General features: G+C 36.6%; 2 protein-coding genes across 2 annotated transcripts; one reads left to right on the plus strand and one right to left on the minus strand.

Moving 5' to 3' along the window:
• Window positions 1-3: 3 nt before the first annotated feature.
• LOC137962092 (actin-related protein 3-like) lies at window positions 4-9,317 on the minus strand. The gene is made up of 10 exons (XM_068808803.1): window positions 8,890-9,317; window positions 5,017-5,251; window positions 4,699-4,923; window positions 4,401-4,547; window positions 3,358-3,450; window positions 2,360-2,479; window positions 1,689-1,799; window positions 1,461-1,586; window positions 1,261-1,359; window positions 4-575 (listed from the first exon to the last, which is right to left on the minus strand). Exons 1-10 carry the CDS (start codon window positions 8,937-8,939, stop codon window positions 495-497), a joined length of 1,287 nt encoding a protein of 428 aa, XP_068664904.1. The 5' UTR covers window positions 8,940-9,317; the 3' UTR covers window positions 4-494.
• A 2,920-nt stretch (window positions 9,318-12,237) lies between these two features.
• Window positions 12,238-17,684, plus strand: LOC137962001 (oxysterol-binding protein-related protein 1D-like). Its single transcript, XM_068808686.1, has 8 exons — window positions 12,238-13,406; window positions 14,066-14,422; window positions 14,675-14,762; window positions 15,576-16,036; window positions 16,231-16,386; window positions 16,480-16,788; window positions 16,881-17,225; window positions 17,345-17,684. Exons 1-8 carry the CDS (start codon window positions 12,852-12,854, stop codon window positions 17,510-17,512), a joined length of 2,439 nt encoding a protein of 812 aa, XP_068664787.1. The 5' UTR covers window positions 12,238-12,851; the 3' UTR covers window positions 17,513-17,684.
• The last annotated feature ends 901 nt before the right edge of the window (window positions 17,685-18,585 follow it).

Here is an 18,585-nt window from a genome sequence, read left to right on the forward strand (position 1 = left end):
TAGTTCACTTGAAAATTCTCAAAACACCTTCTGATAAACAGGTAGTCGTCTACAAATACCAATCTGAGCTAAAGTGAATGAAATGTAACAAAAAGAAAGAATACAATCTTTTACAATGGGGGACTTCCTCCAAATGAAATAATAATCAATACAAAAAATGCTATTCTTAATCAACTAAGAAGAATGCTAAAATACCATTCACCTGGGCGTCTTGTCTAACCAACGTCCATGGTGCCCAAAAACCTCTATCTAAAAAGGTGTACAGGCAGCAGCTTCTTAACAACCTTCAATGCCATCCCATCTGGAAAAAAAGCAGCTGCAAACTACGGCAGGAATGCCTGTGCTCGAGACTAGAACCTTTTGTTCATTGTACAGCACTTTCAGATGACAAGTTTCAACATCTTGATTTGTACTGCGGGAGCAAGAAAAGGCTGCTTCAGATGTGTACAATTAGACCCAGAGAAAAAACCGCGATGAAGAAAGTCATGCCAACTTCAATACATCCCTTTAAAGACAGGATTTGTGCGGCAAATACTTGCACCGTATTCCTCATATTCTGCTTTTGTATGGCATGCCTGCAAATATCATACAAGACGATTGAATTGTTCAATTTGTTTTAAAAAAACAAAGAACCGAGAAAGCAAGAGAAAGAAGGAGAACAGAACAGGCAAAAATCACATCTGAGGGTTTCTTGGTTTTAATTATCATCAATGTTTAACATGGAGGAACGATTAGGACATGGAAGAAAACACATCACACTAAACGTTGCTCTCATCAGTTGAGTAAACCATGTAAGAAATACATATTGAGAAAATAAGAAAAAAAATCATCTGTGTTAAAGGGGTCTAAACCAGATTCATGGATAGGACAAATCATGGTCATTGTGTAACTGTGGGCCACCAAAACAGCAGATCCAACAATCTCCATAGTGTTCAATGTGAATTCACCAAGATCCTTACACTCCTTAAGAAAGAAGGTAAAGTACTTAAATAAATTTTTTTACTTTGCAGGATTTTTGACAAGGTACATCTGCAGCCGGGTCTTCTTCTTTTCTTTGCGTCTTGTTGAGAATTAAATAGCAGAAATAGTTAGCTCTAATGATTCAGAATCTGAATTCGAACTATTAGTGTGCATGGAAAGAACTATTAAATGAGACAACCTAGATCAACAAACAACACAGTATCTATAGCACTGCAGAAAGATTAAAAAAAATACGATCAATAAAAGATTGTAAGGTGAAGCATGGAAAGGAGCCAATACAGTGTAGAACTCTGGTGTTGATGCAAGAACAGAACCCCCAAACCAAACTGCAAATCTTTGGATGGGATGACTGACTACATTAACTTCCACAGGTTGAGACTGAAAGGACAACAAGAAAGAATTTATAAGGCAGATACTGAAAATCATAACCTTAAAATAAAGTCATAAAAACCAAAAAAAATTCCAAAGCAAAGTCTCACTTTTACTTCTCCACCATGTCGAGCATCTGATGCAACAAGTCGGTCATCCACTATCTTCTTCAAATCTCTTTGCAATCTTCTATGGAAGTCCTTGAACATTGTGGATCCACCAGAGAGGACTACATTCTGAGGAAAAAAGATATTTCCAATCTGAATGTCAGCACAATGAATACAACCTGATGTCAGAACCGAATTATGATAATGCAACCAAATCTGCCAATAGCAGACCTTATAAAGAGCCCTCCTTGTGTCAATAGGCGCGGACTGGATGCATTTATCGATTAGAGATGGCAAAGGAGTAGTAAAATCACTGCTATAGATCTCAGGACTGAAGAAAACCTGCAAACACAATCACTGTTTAACTGAAAGTGAACCTAGATAAACAAGACCGGTATTTATCCCAAGTCTTGAAACACATGTGCATTATGTGCACCAAGTGCTATTCCACCATTGTTATTCATGGTCCAAGAGTAGCAGACATGCAGTTTGATGAGATGACTATGCAAGCTAACCAGTTGAATGAAAATGATTAGATTTATCAAACCTAAGGTAGTAAGATGGCTTAATCATAGGAATCTTCAATTATTATTTCCTGGTTGCCACAACTTTCATCCAGTTAGTTGCCTTAGGAAGAGGTTAAACAAAAACAAAAAATAAACTCATTCTCTTGAAAAGTTTATCAATTTGCAGTCTTGGTCCAATTTATGATGCTAACTCTCAAGAAATACAGAAATCATGACAACACAAGGCCAGTCAAGGAAAAGATGCATCCAACTAACAGTTAGAAAAAAGCTTCTGAGTTCATGGGTATTGGGCCATTCCAACAAAATATTCTTAAATTAGTAAAATATGAATTGTTATCTGATAACAGGAGCTGCAGTTTGAGCAGAATGAACTACCTCTGGGCCAAGGAATCGTTCATATCCAATGTCACAAGAGTATGGTGCTCCAGTCTTGGGTTTGATACCAGTCCATTGCTTAATATACTTAGAGGGCTCTCGGTCATACTTATTGAACTCCTGATATCATAGACAAAAGGATGCTCGTGTCAGAGTAAGAGTTTGAAAACAAAATAAAATTTAACTGAATACTAAATTTTATTTCTCTAAGTGCATAGAACAGTACATAAAATATACTGAAGAGAGTGAAGTATTCCTGGTTAATGCAAGTGAATGTAACCAAATCATTTTGTTAATTTTCCTCCAGGGATTCTTAACACCAAACTGGTATCATTTTGGAACTCTATTAATTGCAAATATTTCCCAAGAGATGAAGACATTTCCACAATAAGCTGATGTCTGTTTTTTTATTGTATATTTAGGTGTATTAATTTTGAAAATGGGTGCAACAGTCCCACATGGCTTAAATTAGACATAAAAAGGATCAGTTTTTCCAATAAGTACAAGAAACGACAGTTAAAAGTAGCTTCTTGTGGTGCCTGAGAGTACTTCTTTAAGAATATCTCAGATAATTATATTAACACCTGTTAAGGAATAGTCCCACATGGATTAGTGAGTACAAAGATCTTGAGTTTATTAGTTGGCAAAAAGGTTTCCTAAGTTGGCTAGTCATTGGGAATGGCCTTAGACCCAACTTTACAACACCATTTTAATCTTTTTTTTTTTTTTTTTTTTAATGAAATGTGATTTTATTAAGAGAGCAAAAAAAGTGGAGCTAACTCCTCACCATTTTAATCTGTAGTCCTCTTTTTCTTGAGTTAAATATGCCTATACAAGAAGATATCTGTCTGTCCAATAAAGGTTCCCTTCGCTGGCAGCCAGTCTTTTACTCAAGAGCTCATTTTCCACATCACAATAATACAGGCACATGATAACAACTCATTACAAATAAAACTACATTTCCATTTAACAATTGAATCGAGAGGTAAAACATTTACCTTTACGATATCTGAACAAGTGTAGCAGTACATTTCTTTCACCTTTCGAGCTACTTCAAAAGAGTCTTCAGGCGGTATATGCTCTCCTCTTTCCTACAATGAGAAAACATAAAAAATGGGAGAAACCAAGAAAACTGATAAGAGAATTAGATGTTACAATAACAAGACATGTTATTTTCAACAAAGATGGACAAGCCACAACATTATATTATCTCATCATGTAAGCTTTAATTAACAAATGAGTTTTACTTCATGCTTAATTCAATATATAAGGTTTTCATATGACCACATGCTGGTTATTGTTCATAAAAAGGAAGGATATAGAAGTAAAGTCCTTAACATACTTTCCTATGGTTTTCCTCTGGTGAGGAAGATCATCAAAACCTGAAAGATGAGATAAGGTACACATCTTCTAAAACGATAAACAAAGGGTACCCAAAAATAGTAGTAATAAAGAAACAAGAACCACAACATAGAAAAAGAAAAGGAAATTTTTGGCCCATGAAAAAAAAAATATTTTCAAGGCTTTTCAAGAAAGTGCTTTTAATTCCCACATTCAAAAGAAATCAATAATCAGCATCAAATAGAGAAACAAGAACGGAAAAAGCTTTCATAAGCAATCAGAAGCATTTTCTTTGCTCAAGCATGAAGTTTTTTTATCTATTTCAAAACAAAAGTTTAGGCAAAAATACAGTCTTGCAGGTCCTTGATATAACTTTCATATCAGTAGCATGGGATCAATGTGGTATTTTGGTAATTAAAGAAAACAAATGTATAAATATGCCTCATGGCAGGCTAATATTGTCCAAAGGAATATGTACGTATTTCTTGCTGGCTAGTATGTAGTATTTCTGTTTGAATGCTAATGACACAAACTCCCTCATTACCCAAAAGGCCCTTCCATTGAAAAATAATAATAATACAATCAAATGCCAGTTGTCCAAAAAATACATCATTACATGCACCTAATATAACATCCGACTTACAAAACAAGAAGCTAACATATACTGATACCGCAAATTTATAAGCATTGGAGTTTATACCCGCAAAAGCTGCTGAATAAAGAGAGTGACATCTTTCCCAGCAATAGGGATTGATTTGATGCTACTGCCAATAACATAACCATCAGCAACTGGTACAACATGTGTTGCACCATCTCCAATGTCAACTACAACCCCTGTCATCTCACACTGATGGAATTCACTAGTCAACTTAAGATGCAATTAGCAAGCATTCATAAAGATATAACACCTAGAGAGGTAAAGGAAGAAGAAGAAGAAGAAGAAGAAGAACAGAACGTTAAAACAAAAATCAAGTTTATATCCGACATCAAGCCTCAACCTTTGTAGTTGTGTAACCAGCAGCTAGGGCTAGGACAGGCTGGACTGCAATATAAAGTCCTGGAACATTAAATGTCTCAAACATAATTTCTCCAGTGTATTCACGACTTTCAGGGGCTGTGAGAGGGCTCTCTGTTAGGAGGAAATAATGATCCTCTGGGTCACACCGCAAGTAATTGAAAATACACTGCTGCCAGAATCTCTCCATTGCATCCCAATTTTCCACCTGAAAGGGCATCATCCATAATCTGGTTAAGAATCTATCCTCTCTACATGAGCACAAAGAAACTTGATAAGATATCAGGAACAGAGTCTTTACTTGACCATGATGAATAGGGTAAGTCAGATTGTATGTGCTGCTAGAACGGAACCGAGACAGGGCCTCCTCTCCAATGAAGAAATCAAGATCTGCCATTACTCCAGCACTATGCTGAGCTAACCAATTTCCCTTCGTGGGACCCCTTGACTGAGTCAAGAAAGATTCATTGACGGCCACGACAGTTGGGATAATGAAACATGGCTCAACATTCCCGGCGAAACCCATCTTAGTATATCTAATGGTAAACAACACCCCAAAAAGTGTCAAAAAAATTTCATAAAATAAAATTAAAGAAACAGCTTTGGCAGAAACTACCTAATCTAAGGCAACAAACAAAAAAAAGGATGGTGACCATGCACAGTAGAAAAAAATGGATATTGATATCTTCTTCAACCTGTTAGAAACTTGGGATTTTCACTACATAGAACAGAATTGATATTTATAAATTGTAAGATTGTAATAATGGGCATGCTTGTAATTCTCACATATTATTAATAAGAATGAAATAGTTTGAACTGGATATTAGTCATATCCACTCCTCTCATCTGTTTCTCACTTGGCAACCTCTTTTCTCGCTTGTTTCCATTTTGACTGATCTTCTACCTCACATCTATTCTCTAATTCCTCTTTCCTTCTTCTTAAACTTCATTCAATATTAATTTGTACAACCATAAATGTGTATTTCCCAAAAAATGAAACACTCGAACTGCGAGTTGACCAAGGGCAATAAAAAAAAGGCCTTCTCATCTCATCCAATAAACACTTGAAAGCATTGATATATGGAATGCAAACAAGGTATTTGACATAAGAACCACACATAAATAAAACATCTTCACATTCAAACTTTCCACATCAATTTTGTTTTAATGGTAAACTCCATATCAACCTCAAATATTTAGGAGTCAGCTACATAAATGCTCCTCCATTTTGTTAAACCCCAAGCTAATTCATTGAATTACAATTCTTCAAGTCTTCTCTCACCACTTCCAGTCATTGCTAGCCTTGCTCTATCCCTGGTTGCCTCAAATCATTTAAATAGTACATAAGTACGCCTTTGAGACAATTCCAAACCATCTCAAATGGCTGTATCATATTGTTTTCTACTTTTTCTACTACAATATTTTCTATTGAATTTTATCTTTCCTACTTTTGCCGCACATCCATAATCTCCACACAAAAATAAACAAATGGATAAATGAACACCCGCTTCCTCTTTACCACACCATTTATAGCAGGGATAGCGCAAGGCTTTCAAATTGCAAGTAGAGATGGGTTGGAAAAACATTCTCAAACAAAGAGGTTTTCATCCAGGTTGATACACCAACTTACTTTATTATCATTGTTTTAGCGGACCAACTTAATATTTTAATTCATAGAAAATGAGATGTTCCGACAAATTAAGGTTGATAAAGATGAAATATTAAGAGAAAATAGAAGAAAAGAGAGGAGAAACTGAAGTGAGAAGAGAAAATGGGGAAAGCAGCAGGGAGAATGTTGTGTTGATCAGTCTCGGGAATCGAGACTCATCCTCCTAAATATATCACTTAAGTAATTTAAGTTGAAAAGACAGAAATATATAACTCTCTCTATACATATCAGATTCGAATGAGATTTGAAATAAAAGTGTATGTAATGTAAACTATCATGCTGGAAGAATATGACACCCATATGGCAAAGTCAAATGACCAAAATACCCCTGTGTCTGTATTTCAACAAAGGTCATTCAGTGATGGCCTTGGCACTCCATCATTATACAAAATGTAAGTGACACTCATTTAGATAAAAAGGGAATTTTCTCAACATTGAGGTCACAATAATATATGACTATTAGACTGCAGGGAAACTTTCCCAAGGAATTGACTTTTCTGCATTTGGAAAGGTTACCTAGAGAATTGACTTTCTCACTTTCTTTTTTTTTAACAAAAATGAGAAAAAGATTACACTTAGAAAGCTCTTGAGCGGGAGAGAATTACAAGACAATGGGTACAATAAGAAAACAGAAGAAACAAAAGACACCTCCCAAAAGGAAGTGCCAAGACCTGGCCAGAGAGGAAGCGAGTTCACTTTCTCACTTTCAAGCCTAAATTAATTGAAATGAATCACCCTACAAGAGGGTGTGACTACATTTTCTCCAGAGAAAGTTTCAAGTGAACAAGGTGGCATGATGTCATTACCAATCAGAGTGGCAACCTCATAAATTCCATTGCACTTCCTATAGGCTCATATTACCATAAACAAAAAAATCCAAGTAAAGGATCAAGGAATTGATTTTCACTTTCTCATTCATAGCTAATTCATTCTCTTTATGCACTAACCTATGACAGAGATAACAAAAGATTGACTAGTATATATAAAACAAGTCATGTGTGAAAGCAAATGAGCAACCAAAATTATTGTACTAAGCAGTCCTATTTCTTTATGTAACCCAATGTAATACACAATCAACATACAAAGAAATGAAATTACGAAACATCTTATACCAGGTCTGTTTTATGCATCAGAAGCTGGCTGAGATTTTCATGTTCAAGCCTTACACAAAGTTTGAAAATACTTATTGAGATGAACAGGTACAACTCAATGTCTTTTTTTTTTTTTTTTTTTTTTTGCTAATGTAAAACTCAAAGTCATGTTAAAACTGCAATGTAGTAAAACCAGTTGTTGAACTACAGTATCCTGTTCCAACTAGGAAAGCTGAAGTTCCAATGAGAAGCACTGGAGAAGCTAACCGAACTCATGAAAACTGGGTCAACCAAATACTCAAACAGCCTGATTTTTTTTCTTCAGTGAGAACTAACAGCTTGAAAATTCCCTCAGCAGTGTAGCAGACATAAGACAAAAAATGTGTTCATATTTTCTGTTGACTACCTTTATATAAGAATCCATGTGGTTAAACAATACGAGGAGCAAGATCAAGTAAAAATTCTTATTTATGATCAAATAATGGAATTTCCAACAACAACAACATTTTCTTCTAAGTTCTTTTGAGTTTCAAAATATATAGTACAACTCAGGTTGTTATACTGTAGTTGATTAGTTATGAATTTACAACAGTAATACATCAGATTGAAAGTCCTGCAATAGATTTCACCTCTGTTTAAGAAACGCAAGTAGTTCTCTAGCATAAGGTTTCTCATGGCATAATTTTAGGAGAATTTCTTTTTCTTTTAAAGTGTTTCAATGACAAAAGGGCAGCTAGATATAAGCATCGCCCAGATGCACTATGATCAAATCCCTATGCAAGCTTAAACATCTGAGCTACTAACACAAAATTACAAAAAAAAAAAATTATTAATGACTAATGTAGCTCGAAGAAGTAATATCCTGAGTTACTTTTTTGAATAGCTTATGAAATATTTACATCCAAAATAAGAAAAAAATCCAAAAAAGGGCACACTCAGGCTCGTCGTGGCTTGAATCTGAAATTCAGGAAAACACTTAAAATTCAAGCTCCAAAAAGTTAAAATCTGATAAAAGATCCAATCCAGAAAAATCGAATGTTCCGAACATAGACCACCAACGCGACTTAATGAACTTGGTGCTACCTAAACTAAATTTCGAACTCCATAACCAAGGTTCGGTTTACAGGTAAAAACACGCAAAACCAATTAACTCAACAACAAACTACTGCAGTCCATTGACATTTCAAGCACAACAAGTCAACATTTTCACTCGGAAACAAATTCTCAGCCTTCAATTTCTCAACGCAACACATTCCAACTAGTACAAACAAATGAATTCAAAGTCTTCCAACAAAGCAAAAGGACAAGAATTCAGAAAAATTAAACACACAGAAAATGAAAACCGAACCTAATTCTAGAAAGGAGAACGGGTAAGAGCAGAAACACCGAAGAAACTGAAACAAACGACACATACCCGGTTCCATTATCGATGACTACAGCGGGTCTGGAAGCGGCCGCGTCCATTGAAGAAAAAAGCAGAAACACCGATTCCGATAAGCTTGTATTGGATCTCGATCCACCGTCTCTGAGATCCTACAACCACCCAAGAGGACAAAAGATAGCATAGATTCATGGTCGCCTCGGAAAACCCGACCAAGATCTCGACCGGGACCTCATTCCCAACCGAAAACAACCTCTCAACAACTTCCACAACAACTCTACCACATTCCCTCCCCCCGAAAACTTCCACACAAAACAGAGATTAGATCAAATCAATTCTCCCACCAAGTTTAATTTTCCTTGTAACATCCGTTTCTAATTTTTCACTGTCAGCTTCAATTCTCGGGCTTCCTCTCTTCACAAGCAGACTTGGCTTTTCCAATTCCAATCCCAATCCCTCTCTCTTTGTTGTTTTTATCAGAAGGAAATAGTTTTGAATTTTGGACAGCTATAATTAATCGTAAATGTACTGACACTGTCTCACGCAAGTTGAAAAAACTCAAGGCTTTATCCCATACATGTCCCTAAAATGTATCATAATTATCTATATACCCCTGTTGATCTTCTTATTAACTGTCATTTATATAAAGGTAGATTTTGCATTAGTAGTAGCTGATATAACTAATTTCGATTATAATATGGGAAATATAAGGGTATGTAAATAATTATGTATATTTCAGGGGTATACAGTTATTAAACATTCTTTTCCTATTAGCTTGGAATGATGATCTTTCATCATTCGACAAGATATTTAGCTAATGGGCTCCACAATAAATTCAAGAATGATGGTCTGTGGGGCCATTTGTGTACAACAGTACAAGGAGATGTCTTTTTGGATTTTGTTGTGTTCTCACAGGCTACGCCCCAAAATAGGAAAAGATATTTTTGTTTTGATTTTTAATTATTTCGACTATTTTTATTAAAAAAATATTTTATTAGAGAAAAAAAAATTGACCAATTTTTTTGGCATTTGTGTTGCCATAAAATAATGAAAAATCAGTTATGATTTTTATAATTTAAATAGGTTTTTTTTATAAATAATAAAAATGAGGTTAAAGAAAAATTAAATTATTAGGAATTATTTTAATACTTCTTAGTTAATATTTTTTATAGTTTTCTATTGAAGAAATAAAAAAATATTTTATTTTAATTTTTTATTATTTCTTTTAAGTAAATAACAATTTTTCTGTTCCTAAAAATGGCAACATCAAAAAAATTAGGTTAGGAAATTTTTTCATGATATTTTTTCCTACACTTTTTTGCTAGCATAAATACACCATTTTCAGATTTTTGTGATAACACTAACTTTGACATTAGTATTTTTTTTAATACCCTTTAATCATTTTTTTCGTTTTATTTTATTTCCATTTTTCTTCACTTTCTTTCGAATCAAATAACACTTAGAACTGCAAGCATATGATATAACCGATATACACTAAAAAAATTAAAATTAAAATTATATTCTTGTTTTAAGTTATAAGTTGACAATTAAGGGAAATTAAAATAAGATCACACAAAATAACCCAATTTATTGTCAAATATTAAATCGAGAAATTTCATTTAAATATAAATTTATCATCTAAATTTAAAAATATTTATATTATTCTATTTTATTTTTTTAGCTTTCTCTCGTGCCAAAATAACTCAAATTGTACAATTAAATTTTAATTATGTATTTTTTATTAAATATTTTAATTAATAAACGAGTCAAATTCAAGTCGACTACATGGCAACAAAATCTGTAAAAAGATTATCTTATCTTCCTTCAGTTTAGGAGATAAGGTTTCTGTCTCAAATTGTATTTATCCATTTGGTTTAGAATATCTATGTTGATTGTATTTATCCCTTCAAATTATAAATTTTTTGTTGTAAGTTATGTATAAATACCACAATGAAATCAATGCAAATATGTGGTTTGGTTTAGTCTCTTGTATGGAATCAGAGTTAGTATACGGTGTTTGATGAGATAAGTTGCTCAAGTCTTTTGTGACATGCTGAGATGTTCCACTATCAAGTAACCAAGTTGGATTGTTGGAGGTGATGTCAGCAGCATAATGAGCTCGTGGCTACCATGGTGTTGTCGAAGTATGAAAAGGTGGAAATACTGTGTTAGTTGGCTGGATTGATATGAGTTGAAATGATAAACTTTGCTTAACTAAGTGCCCTTAGATGTTACAAATCTGTCAAAACCCCAGATATGGACAAGGTTGAGGAGACGACTGGTGTAACTTGGAGCACCAAAGTTGGTAGCCATGGTTGGTCGACCAGGTTTGTTAAGCTACGGGCGCCGACCTGCATGATGAGACATAGTGGTTGATTTGGCGGAATCGACGTATGTAAAATAGGAAATAAGTTGGAAATGAGAAACAATGAGCAAGATATTTTTTCCATCGCAAGTGTGAAAGTCACACGTGCGGCCCACCTACGGAGAGGTAAACGATGATTTCGAAAAGAAAAAAAATCAACAGAAGACAAATGCAAAGGATTATTCAATCTGCTCTGATACCATACGAGAGACTAAACTGAACCACATCCTTGCATTGATTTAAGAGTGGTATTTATACACAATTTATAACATAAGTTTTATCTCCTAAACTGAAGGGATAAATACAATTTAAAACAAAAAAATTATCTCCTAAATCGAAAGAAGGATAATTTATTTACTTCATATTTTGAACGTCACAGGTGTTATACTAAAACAACTTTGAAATGTGAACATAAAACTTTATATTATACAACAATCGCCTAAATTATAGCCAATAGGATACGTTACTTATCTCGGATACAACCACAATTGAGGAGCTCAATAATAACACTCTCCCATAGCCTAAAAAAGACTTTTGAATCCGCTTCAAAAGCTCCAAAGACGGAGAACAATGGGGAGCACAAAGACACCAGACACCAGACACACTCAAAAGCCAACAAAAGTAAGACACCAAACACACTCAAAAACCAACAAAAGTGGCTGCCGAGGCTTTAGACAGCAGATGGGGTCCTATGCCCGCCCAAATTCTTTGCATTTCATATCGTCTGCTTTTCTCTTTCCATAATGGGGGGATTACCCCAGGGGACAGATCACGATGGGGTAGGCACCCCTCCCTTCTCCGGTTGAGTCAATTGGGCAGCCAAGGATAGGGAGAAGATTTTCAGATTTTGGGTGCACCGCCCCGGTGGATCCCATTTTCGGTCCAAAAAGAGACGAAAGATTCGGACCGGTTTGTGGGACCAATAAATACGTGAACCGACAGGTTTAACGGTGATGCTTCGTATAAAAGATTCCACGTGGCGAGTGAGTTCGGTGATCTTACCCGCGGCTCACAGGAGAGACTCCGAAGAAGACCCTCACTCCCACTCCCACTCTCTCTCTCACTCTCTCTCTCTCTCTCTCTCTTCCCTGGTTCAAACGGGAGAGAGAGTGCGATACTGTTATCAGCGAATTTAATGGATCTGTTGCGGCCGCAGCAACAGCAGACTTCTTTACCGGCTGCAATCTTAATTGCGCAAACTGCAACCTTCCCTTAATATTAAAACTCTCCTCTCTCTCTCTCTCTCTCTCTCTCTACCCTTCTCTCCCCTCTGTGCAGAATCGGTCTTATGTCATTTCCCAATAAAAGTATCGGATGGCTCTTCCTGTCCATCTCCGACCGGGTTACCTTCTCGGCCGATCCGCGTACTCTCCAGTCTAGGGTTTGTTCTTTCTCCGAGATCCCCGGTCACCGAAGATCTCTCAAATGTCGGGGTTTTGTTTTCGCATTCTTTGCACCGTTCCGGTGGCGCTTGTTGTGAGGACAGCGACAGATCGGATGGATTTTTGAGATTTTTTTTCTTTTGCTTCACTTTGTGTCTGTTTAGTGGGTGTTTCTTGCTTCGGTTTTCCTTCTTTGGGGGCTCTATTTTGTTTGTGAATTTTGGGTGGGTTGTGTTGGGTAAGGGGAGATGAATCCGCTCTGCTGCATTGCGCCGGTGTCGATCGATCGGGACCGGGCGAATCCGCCGGTGGTCCCTGTAAAGGCGAAGTCTCCGTCCCACCCCCTTGGGCTTGATGCTTCTGCTAGGGTCTCTGCGTTTGGGTCCAATAAGCAGTCGTCCTTCCAGTTAAGCAACGATTCGGAGCTCAGTGTTCCGGTTGCGGCGACGGCGAACTGCGACGCGGAGGAGATTTCGACAGGTGTGGGTGAAGGGAGGGACCCGAAAGGGAGCTGTGCGAGTGGCATTGCCGTGAATGTGGGCGGGGTCGCCGGGATTCTGTACAAATGGGTGAATTACGGCAAGGGTTGGAGGTCCCGGTGGTTCTTCTTGCAGGACGGGGTGCTTTCCTATTATAAGATCCATGGGCCGGACAAGGTTTTGGTGGGTCAGATGGGGGATAAGGGCGTGAAGGTCATCGGGGAGGAGTCGTTGAGGCATATGAGGAAGACTAGCTGGGGGAGTGGGAGTACCGGACGAGGGTCGACGAAGCAGTGGAAACCGTTCGGCGAGATACATTTGAAGGTTCACGCATTTTCTTTATCATTTTCTCCTTAACTCGAATTGAAACTTCCATTTAATGTCGTCATCATACATTTTATTTTTTATAAATTTGACTTACCCCCGTGAAGGTACTGAAATGCAGTCTGCCAGTGCCAGTGGTCGAACTTTTGCATTCCTTGTTTGTCAAAACGCCTATATAGAATTTGCTCCTTTTCTGTAGATGAAATGTGCCCTTGCGACTACCATAGTTACACTTTGAAGGACAAAATTGTAGATGGTCTGGACTGAAATATCGACGGCTGTAAAACACAGCGGATTGGCAAGAGTTGCCCATTTAATAATCTTAGCCATATAAACTGCATCAGTGCTGTATCTTAAACCATGCAGTTGTACATTGAAATGCTAATTAATTTGATCAGGAAGCGTTTTGGCCTTGTTACATGGTAATCAGACCCCTTTTTCAGTTTTTTTGAATGCTGGAAGATACCTCAAAATGCTTGAATATTCCTGGAATCCATGTGCTTATTTGTGCAACATATATTAGCGTTAAAGTTCCTATAAATGAAATTTCTACCAGATCTTTAAAAAAAAAAGAAAAAAGCTACGTGATTGTTTATGCAGTTTCTTGCAATCTTGTAATTTTCAACATGTCAGCAGTCTTACAATGGTCACACTTGCAGGTATCGTCAATTCGTGCAAGTAAATCAGATGATAAGAGGCTTTCTATTTTTACTGGCACAAAGACCCTTCATCTTAGATGTGAATCTAGAGAGGACCGTGGTGCATGGATTGACGCATTGGTATCTGCCAAAGAAATGTTTCCTCGGGTTCTGACTAGCAGTGACTTCTACCCTTCTGAAGAAGTTACTATTTCAACTGAGAAGCTTAGGTGCCGATTGCTTCAGGAAGGAATGAGCGAGGCTGTTGTGAAAGACTGTGAATCTACTGTGCAGCTTGAGTTATCTGAACTTCAAAACCAGTTGAGAACCCTCCAAAGAAAGCATATTCTCCTGCTTGACACATTGAGACAGTTGGAGGTACTGTAGCTGACATATTTGACATGTTAATACTTTTCATTGTTGACTCTTTTAAATGTTGTGTATTTTTTAATCTTTTCTTGTATTAGTTTCTTAAGTTCTAGTCTTATAATTTTCGACATGTTTAATCTCTTCGCTGTTTTTAATTGTGTATATTTCTGTATATTTTAAAACTGAAATATGGTATGTTCTGTGGCTTATACAAAGAGAATTCATCTTTTTGTATTAATTTGTCCATATTTTCTCTTTCAGACGGAGAAAGTAGAGCTGGAAACTACTGTAGTTGATGAAACAAAGGAGCGAGAGTCATACATAGGGCAAGTGAATGGAAGATTCAGTGGTTAGTAGAGTTTCCAAGATTTACAATTGCATTTTGATTCTACTTAATTTTTTAAATTCTCGTTTATATTTCCGTGCTTAATTTTGCCTATTTTTGGCTACTGTGGCATTTGTAGCACCTGTCAGTGCATGCAGATTTGACATTGTTTGAGGACTTTTATAGAAACTTCTTGATTGTTTATAAATTCTTATCTACTGTGTGTTAGATCATATCTGCATGTGGTTGTGCATTTCTTCTGTGAGTTTTTACTTGCATAAGACATGATTAGTTAAGATCTATATGTATTCTTTCTGGGCTTATCTATTTAAAAGCTAAGACAATTACTTAAAAGTTGGAAAACATAGTTACCATATGGTTGTGCATTTATTTTGTCAGTTTTTACTTGTGATGAGACATGGTGAGTTAAGATCTTTTATGGAGTCTTTCTGGGATCATCTCTATTTGAAAGCCAAGTCAACTTAAAATTTTAGAAAACATAGGTAGCTATCTTGTATGATGTTGAGATTTCTTTGCAATTGAGTGTTGTGAGAATTATGCCGAAGTGGGAAAGAGGACAAGATGGCCTAGATCACATAACAATTTACATATGCTACTTACTGGAAATTTGATAATGAAGATTTTGATGTTTGGTGGAATTTTCGTCTTACTACAACTTTCTTTTGTTGAAAAGTTTACTCCAAATTGCTGACTAGGGCGTTCAGCTTCTTCTGATACCTTCAATTAATATTTGTACCCGAGGAGTACCTTGTTTTTGCTTCTTTTCTTTATTTAAAATTTTTTCTTGTCTCAAATTTTTGTTATCTCAATGTACAGATTTCTACTCTATCTTGTCAGAGGGCAGTGCAACTGATTCTGATGCAGATAATGAGAGTCGTTATGGAGGGGATGGAGAATCAGATGATGATGACGGAATATACTTTGATACCAAGGATTTCCTATCTTCTGATTCTCTAAGAAGTGGCTCATATCGTTGCAGGGACGTGATGAGCAATCACCCGTATGATAGGGAATTGTTAATTTCTGACCATGAGGTCAACCTAGGTATTAAGCCTGTTGAATATCCATATGTCAAAAGGAGAGAGAAGTTGCCAGAACCAAAGGAAAAAGAGATGCCAGTGGGGCTGTGGTCCATTATCAAAGAAAACATTGGAAAGGATTTGTCTGGTGTTTGTCTTCCAGTATACTTCAATGAGCCACTTTCATCCTTGCAGAAATGTTTTGAAGATCTGGAGTATTCATACTTGGTTGATCGGGCCTTGGAGTGGGGCAAGCAGGTTTGTCTCTTTTTGTGGCCTTTGCACTTCAAATTATTTGTGGATCATAAACATGAAATGGTAGACAAAAGCATAGCCTTTATTAGTTCCCAGTCAATGTGATTAAATATAGTCAAGAAGATGTTTCAGAAATAATGGACAATCGATTGAGCACTGGCTGTTTCAATTCAGCATGTTTATTGGCTGTGATGCAGGGGAATAGTTTGATGAGGATTTTAAATATAGCAGCCTTTGCTTTATCCGGATATGCTTCAACAGAGGGTCGACAGTGTAAGCCTTTCAACCCGCTTCTTGGGGAGACTTATGAGGCTGAATACCCTGACAAAGGTCTCCGCTTCTTCTCTGAAAAGGTTATTCTTCTTCGCTTCTTTGCTTCTTTGCTTGAATGTGGATTGTACATGAATTTTCAGTTATGTATCTGATAAAAATGGATATTGGTCCAGGTGAGTCACCATCCGATGATAGTTGCATGTCACTGTGATGGCAGAGGCTGGAAATTCTGGGCGGACTCAAATCTGAAGGGGAAGTTCTGGGGTCGATCAATACAGCTTGATCCTGTGGGTGTCCTCACCCTCCAATTTGAGGATGGGGAGACTTTTCAATGGAGCAAGGTGACTACTTCCATCTACAACATCATAATTGGTAAGATCTACTGTGATCACTATGGTACAATGAGGATCAAAGGTAGTGGCGATTACTCCTGCAAGCTCAAGTTCAAAGAACAGTCCATCATTGATCGCAACCCGCATCAGGTAAAAAGGAGTAGATAAACTGGATTCATTCTCTACATGTCGTCCTGAAAAGTATGAAAAAAGTTTCTGAGACCATTGATTGCAACATGCAGGTTCATGGATTTGTGCAAGACAATAGGACTGGAAACAAAGTAGCAATGCTAGTAGGCAAATGGGATGAAGCCATGTATTATGTCCTTGGTGATCCAACAACCAAACCAAAGGGGTATGATCCCATGTCAGAGGCTGTGCTGCTGTGGGAGCGGGACAAATCTATGATCCAAACCCGATATAACCTCACCCCGTTTGCCATCTCATTGAATGAGTTGACACCTGGCTTGCAAGAGAAGTTGCCACCAACTGATTCCAGGCTCAGGCCAGACCAGAGGCACTTGGAGAATGGTGAATATGAAATGGCAAATACAGAAAAACTTCGGCTTGAGCAGTCCCAGAGACAGGTACCCTATAGGATTTGCTGAATACACCTGAATTCTGATAATTCATATCTGGTAATTCTTCAATAATACATTATGTTGCATGAAAATTTTAAGAATTCTGTATTATATATTTTCCTCAGGCTAGGAAGCTGCAGGAAAGAGGATGGCAACCTAGGTGGTTCAGGAAAGACAAGGATGATGACTGCTATCGTTATATTGGTGGATACTGGGAAGCTAAAGAGAAAGGGAAATGGGAAGGAATCCCTGATATTTTTTGCCAGAATGACGTTTTTCAATGTCTAGAGTAACATGTTCTACCTTAGTTTCAGTTTCATTTTCCTGTTCCCTTTCATGCATTTTGTGGACTGACTGGGAAAACTAGGAAAACTAGTTTGCAGTTAGATATGAGAAGCTGCAAGAGCTTTTTAGTGTATGTATGATGTCTTCCCCTGAAAGCTAGGATGCTAAAGCTCAATTACACGTCTTCCCACTAAAAGCCCTCTAAATGTAGAGGCAAATATGGAATTTATTAAGGGTATTTCTTAAAACTATGTTAGTGCATTTAGAAAGGGAGAGAATTCAGTTTACCAAAAGAATTCATTTTCTACATTCCTACAATAAATATTCAAAGTTGTGATTTCATTTTCTTTAGGAAAATACAAAGTAAAATAAGGTAGCAGAATTTCATTGTCCATATATAAATTTTAAATTGAAAAAACATCACAACTTCTACACTTTCTATTAGGTGTCATGGTCGCATTTAAGCATATATATATATAAAGGAAAGTGAATAACGAAACAGAAGGCTCTTAAGTTTGGATTTAAAGGGCTTGTGGTTGCCATTCTCTTCCCTTTCACCATTAAAACCCAAAAAACAGGAAAATAAGGGGTTACAATTGCCACATTTTCCTTTCTTTCATTGAACCAATATATATATATATATAAACAATTGAAGAAAAAGCCATGTATTAGGTAAGAATACTTGATGCAGAGAAGTTCCTTGTCCAAGTCAGTTTTATTCCTCTCATTGCTCCTTCCAGATGCTTTTCTAGTCCTTGTTAGTTGTTCTGGCTAGAAATTAATCTCTCTAGGAAAGTTAGATACAAGTAGTGATGGATTCAGTCTAGGCTGTTGTTCTTCTAGATGTGAGGTCGGAATTTCTTTGTATTTATATTTTTTTAAGTTGAATTTAACAAAAATATTGTTTGTTAGCTAGAAATTGTTGAAATGTCATTTCAACCTCTCAACAATGTCTAACTTGTAGGAATCTCCCTCCACCATCTACCAAGGATTTGAACAAATATATGAGAGAGATCTTCCCTTTTTATCTACCAATCCTTTTTACAAATTCATGAAAGAGGGAGTGAGTTAGAGAGAGACT

This window comes from Aristolochia californica, unplaced genomic scaffold (genome assembly GCF_029961685.1).
Source record: "Aristolochia californica isolate CCGP_79_NKW_82.1479 unplaced genomic scaffold, dmAriCali1.0.hap1 SCAF_4, whole genome shotgun sequence".
Taxonomy (NCBI): domain Eukaryota; kingdom Viridiplantae; phylum Streptophyta; class Magnoliopsida; order Piperales; family Aristolochiaceae; genus Aristolochia; species Aristolochia californica.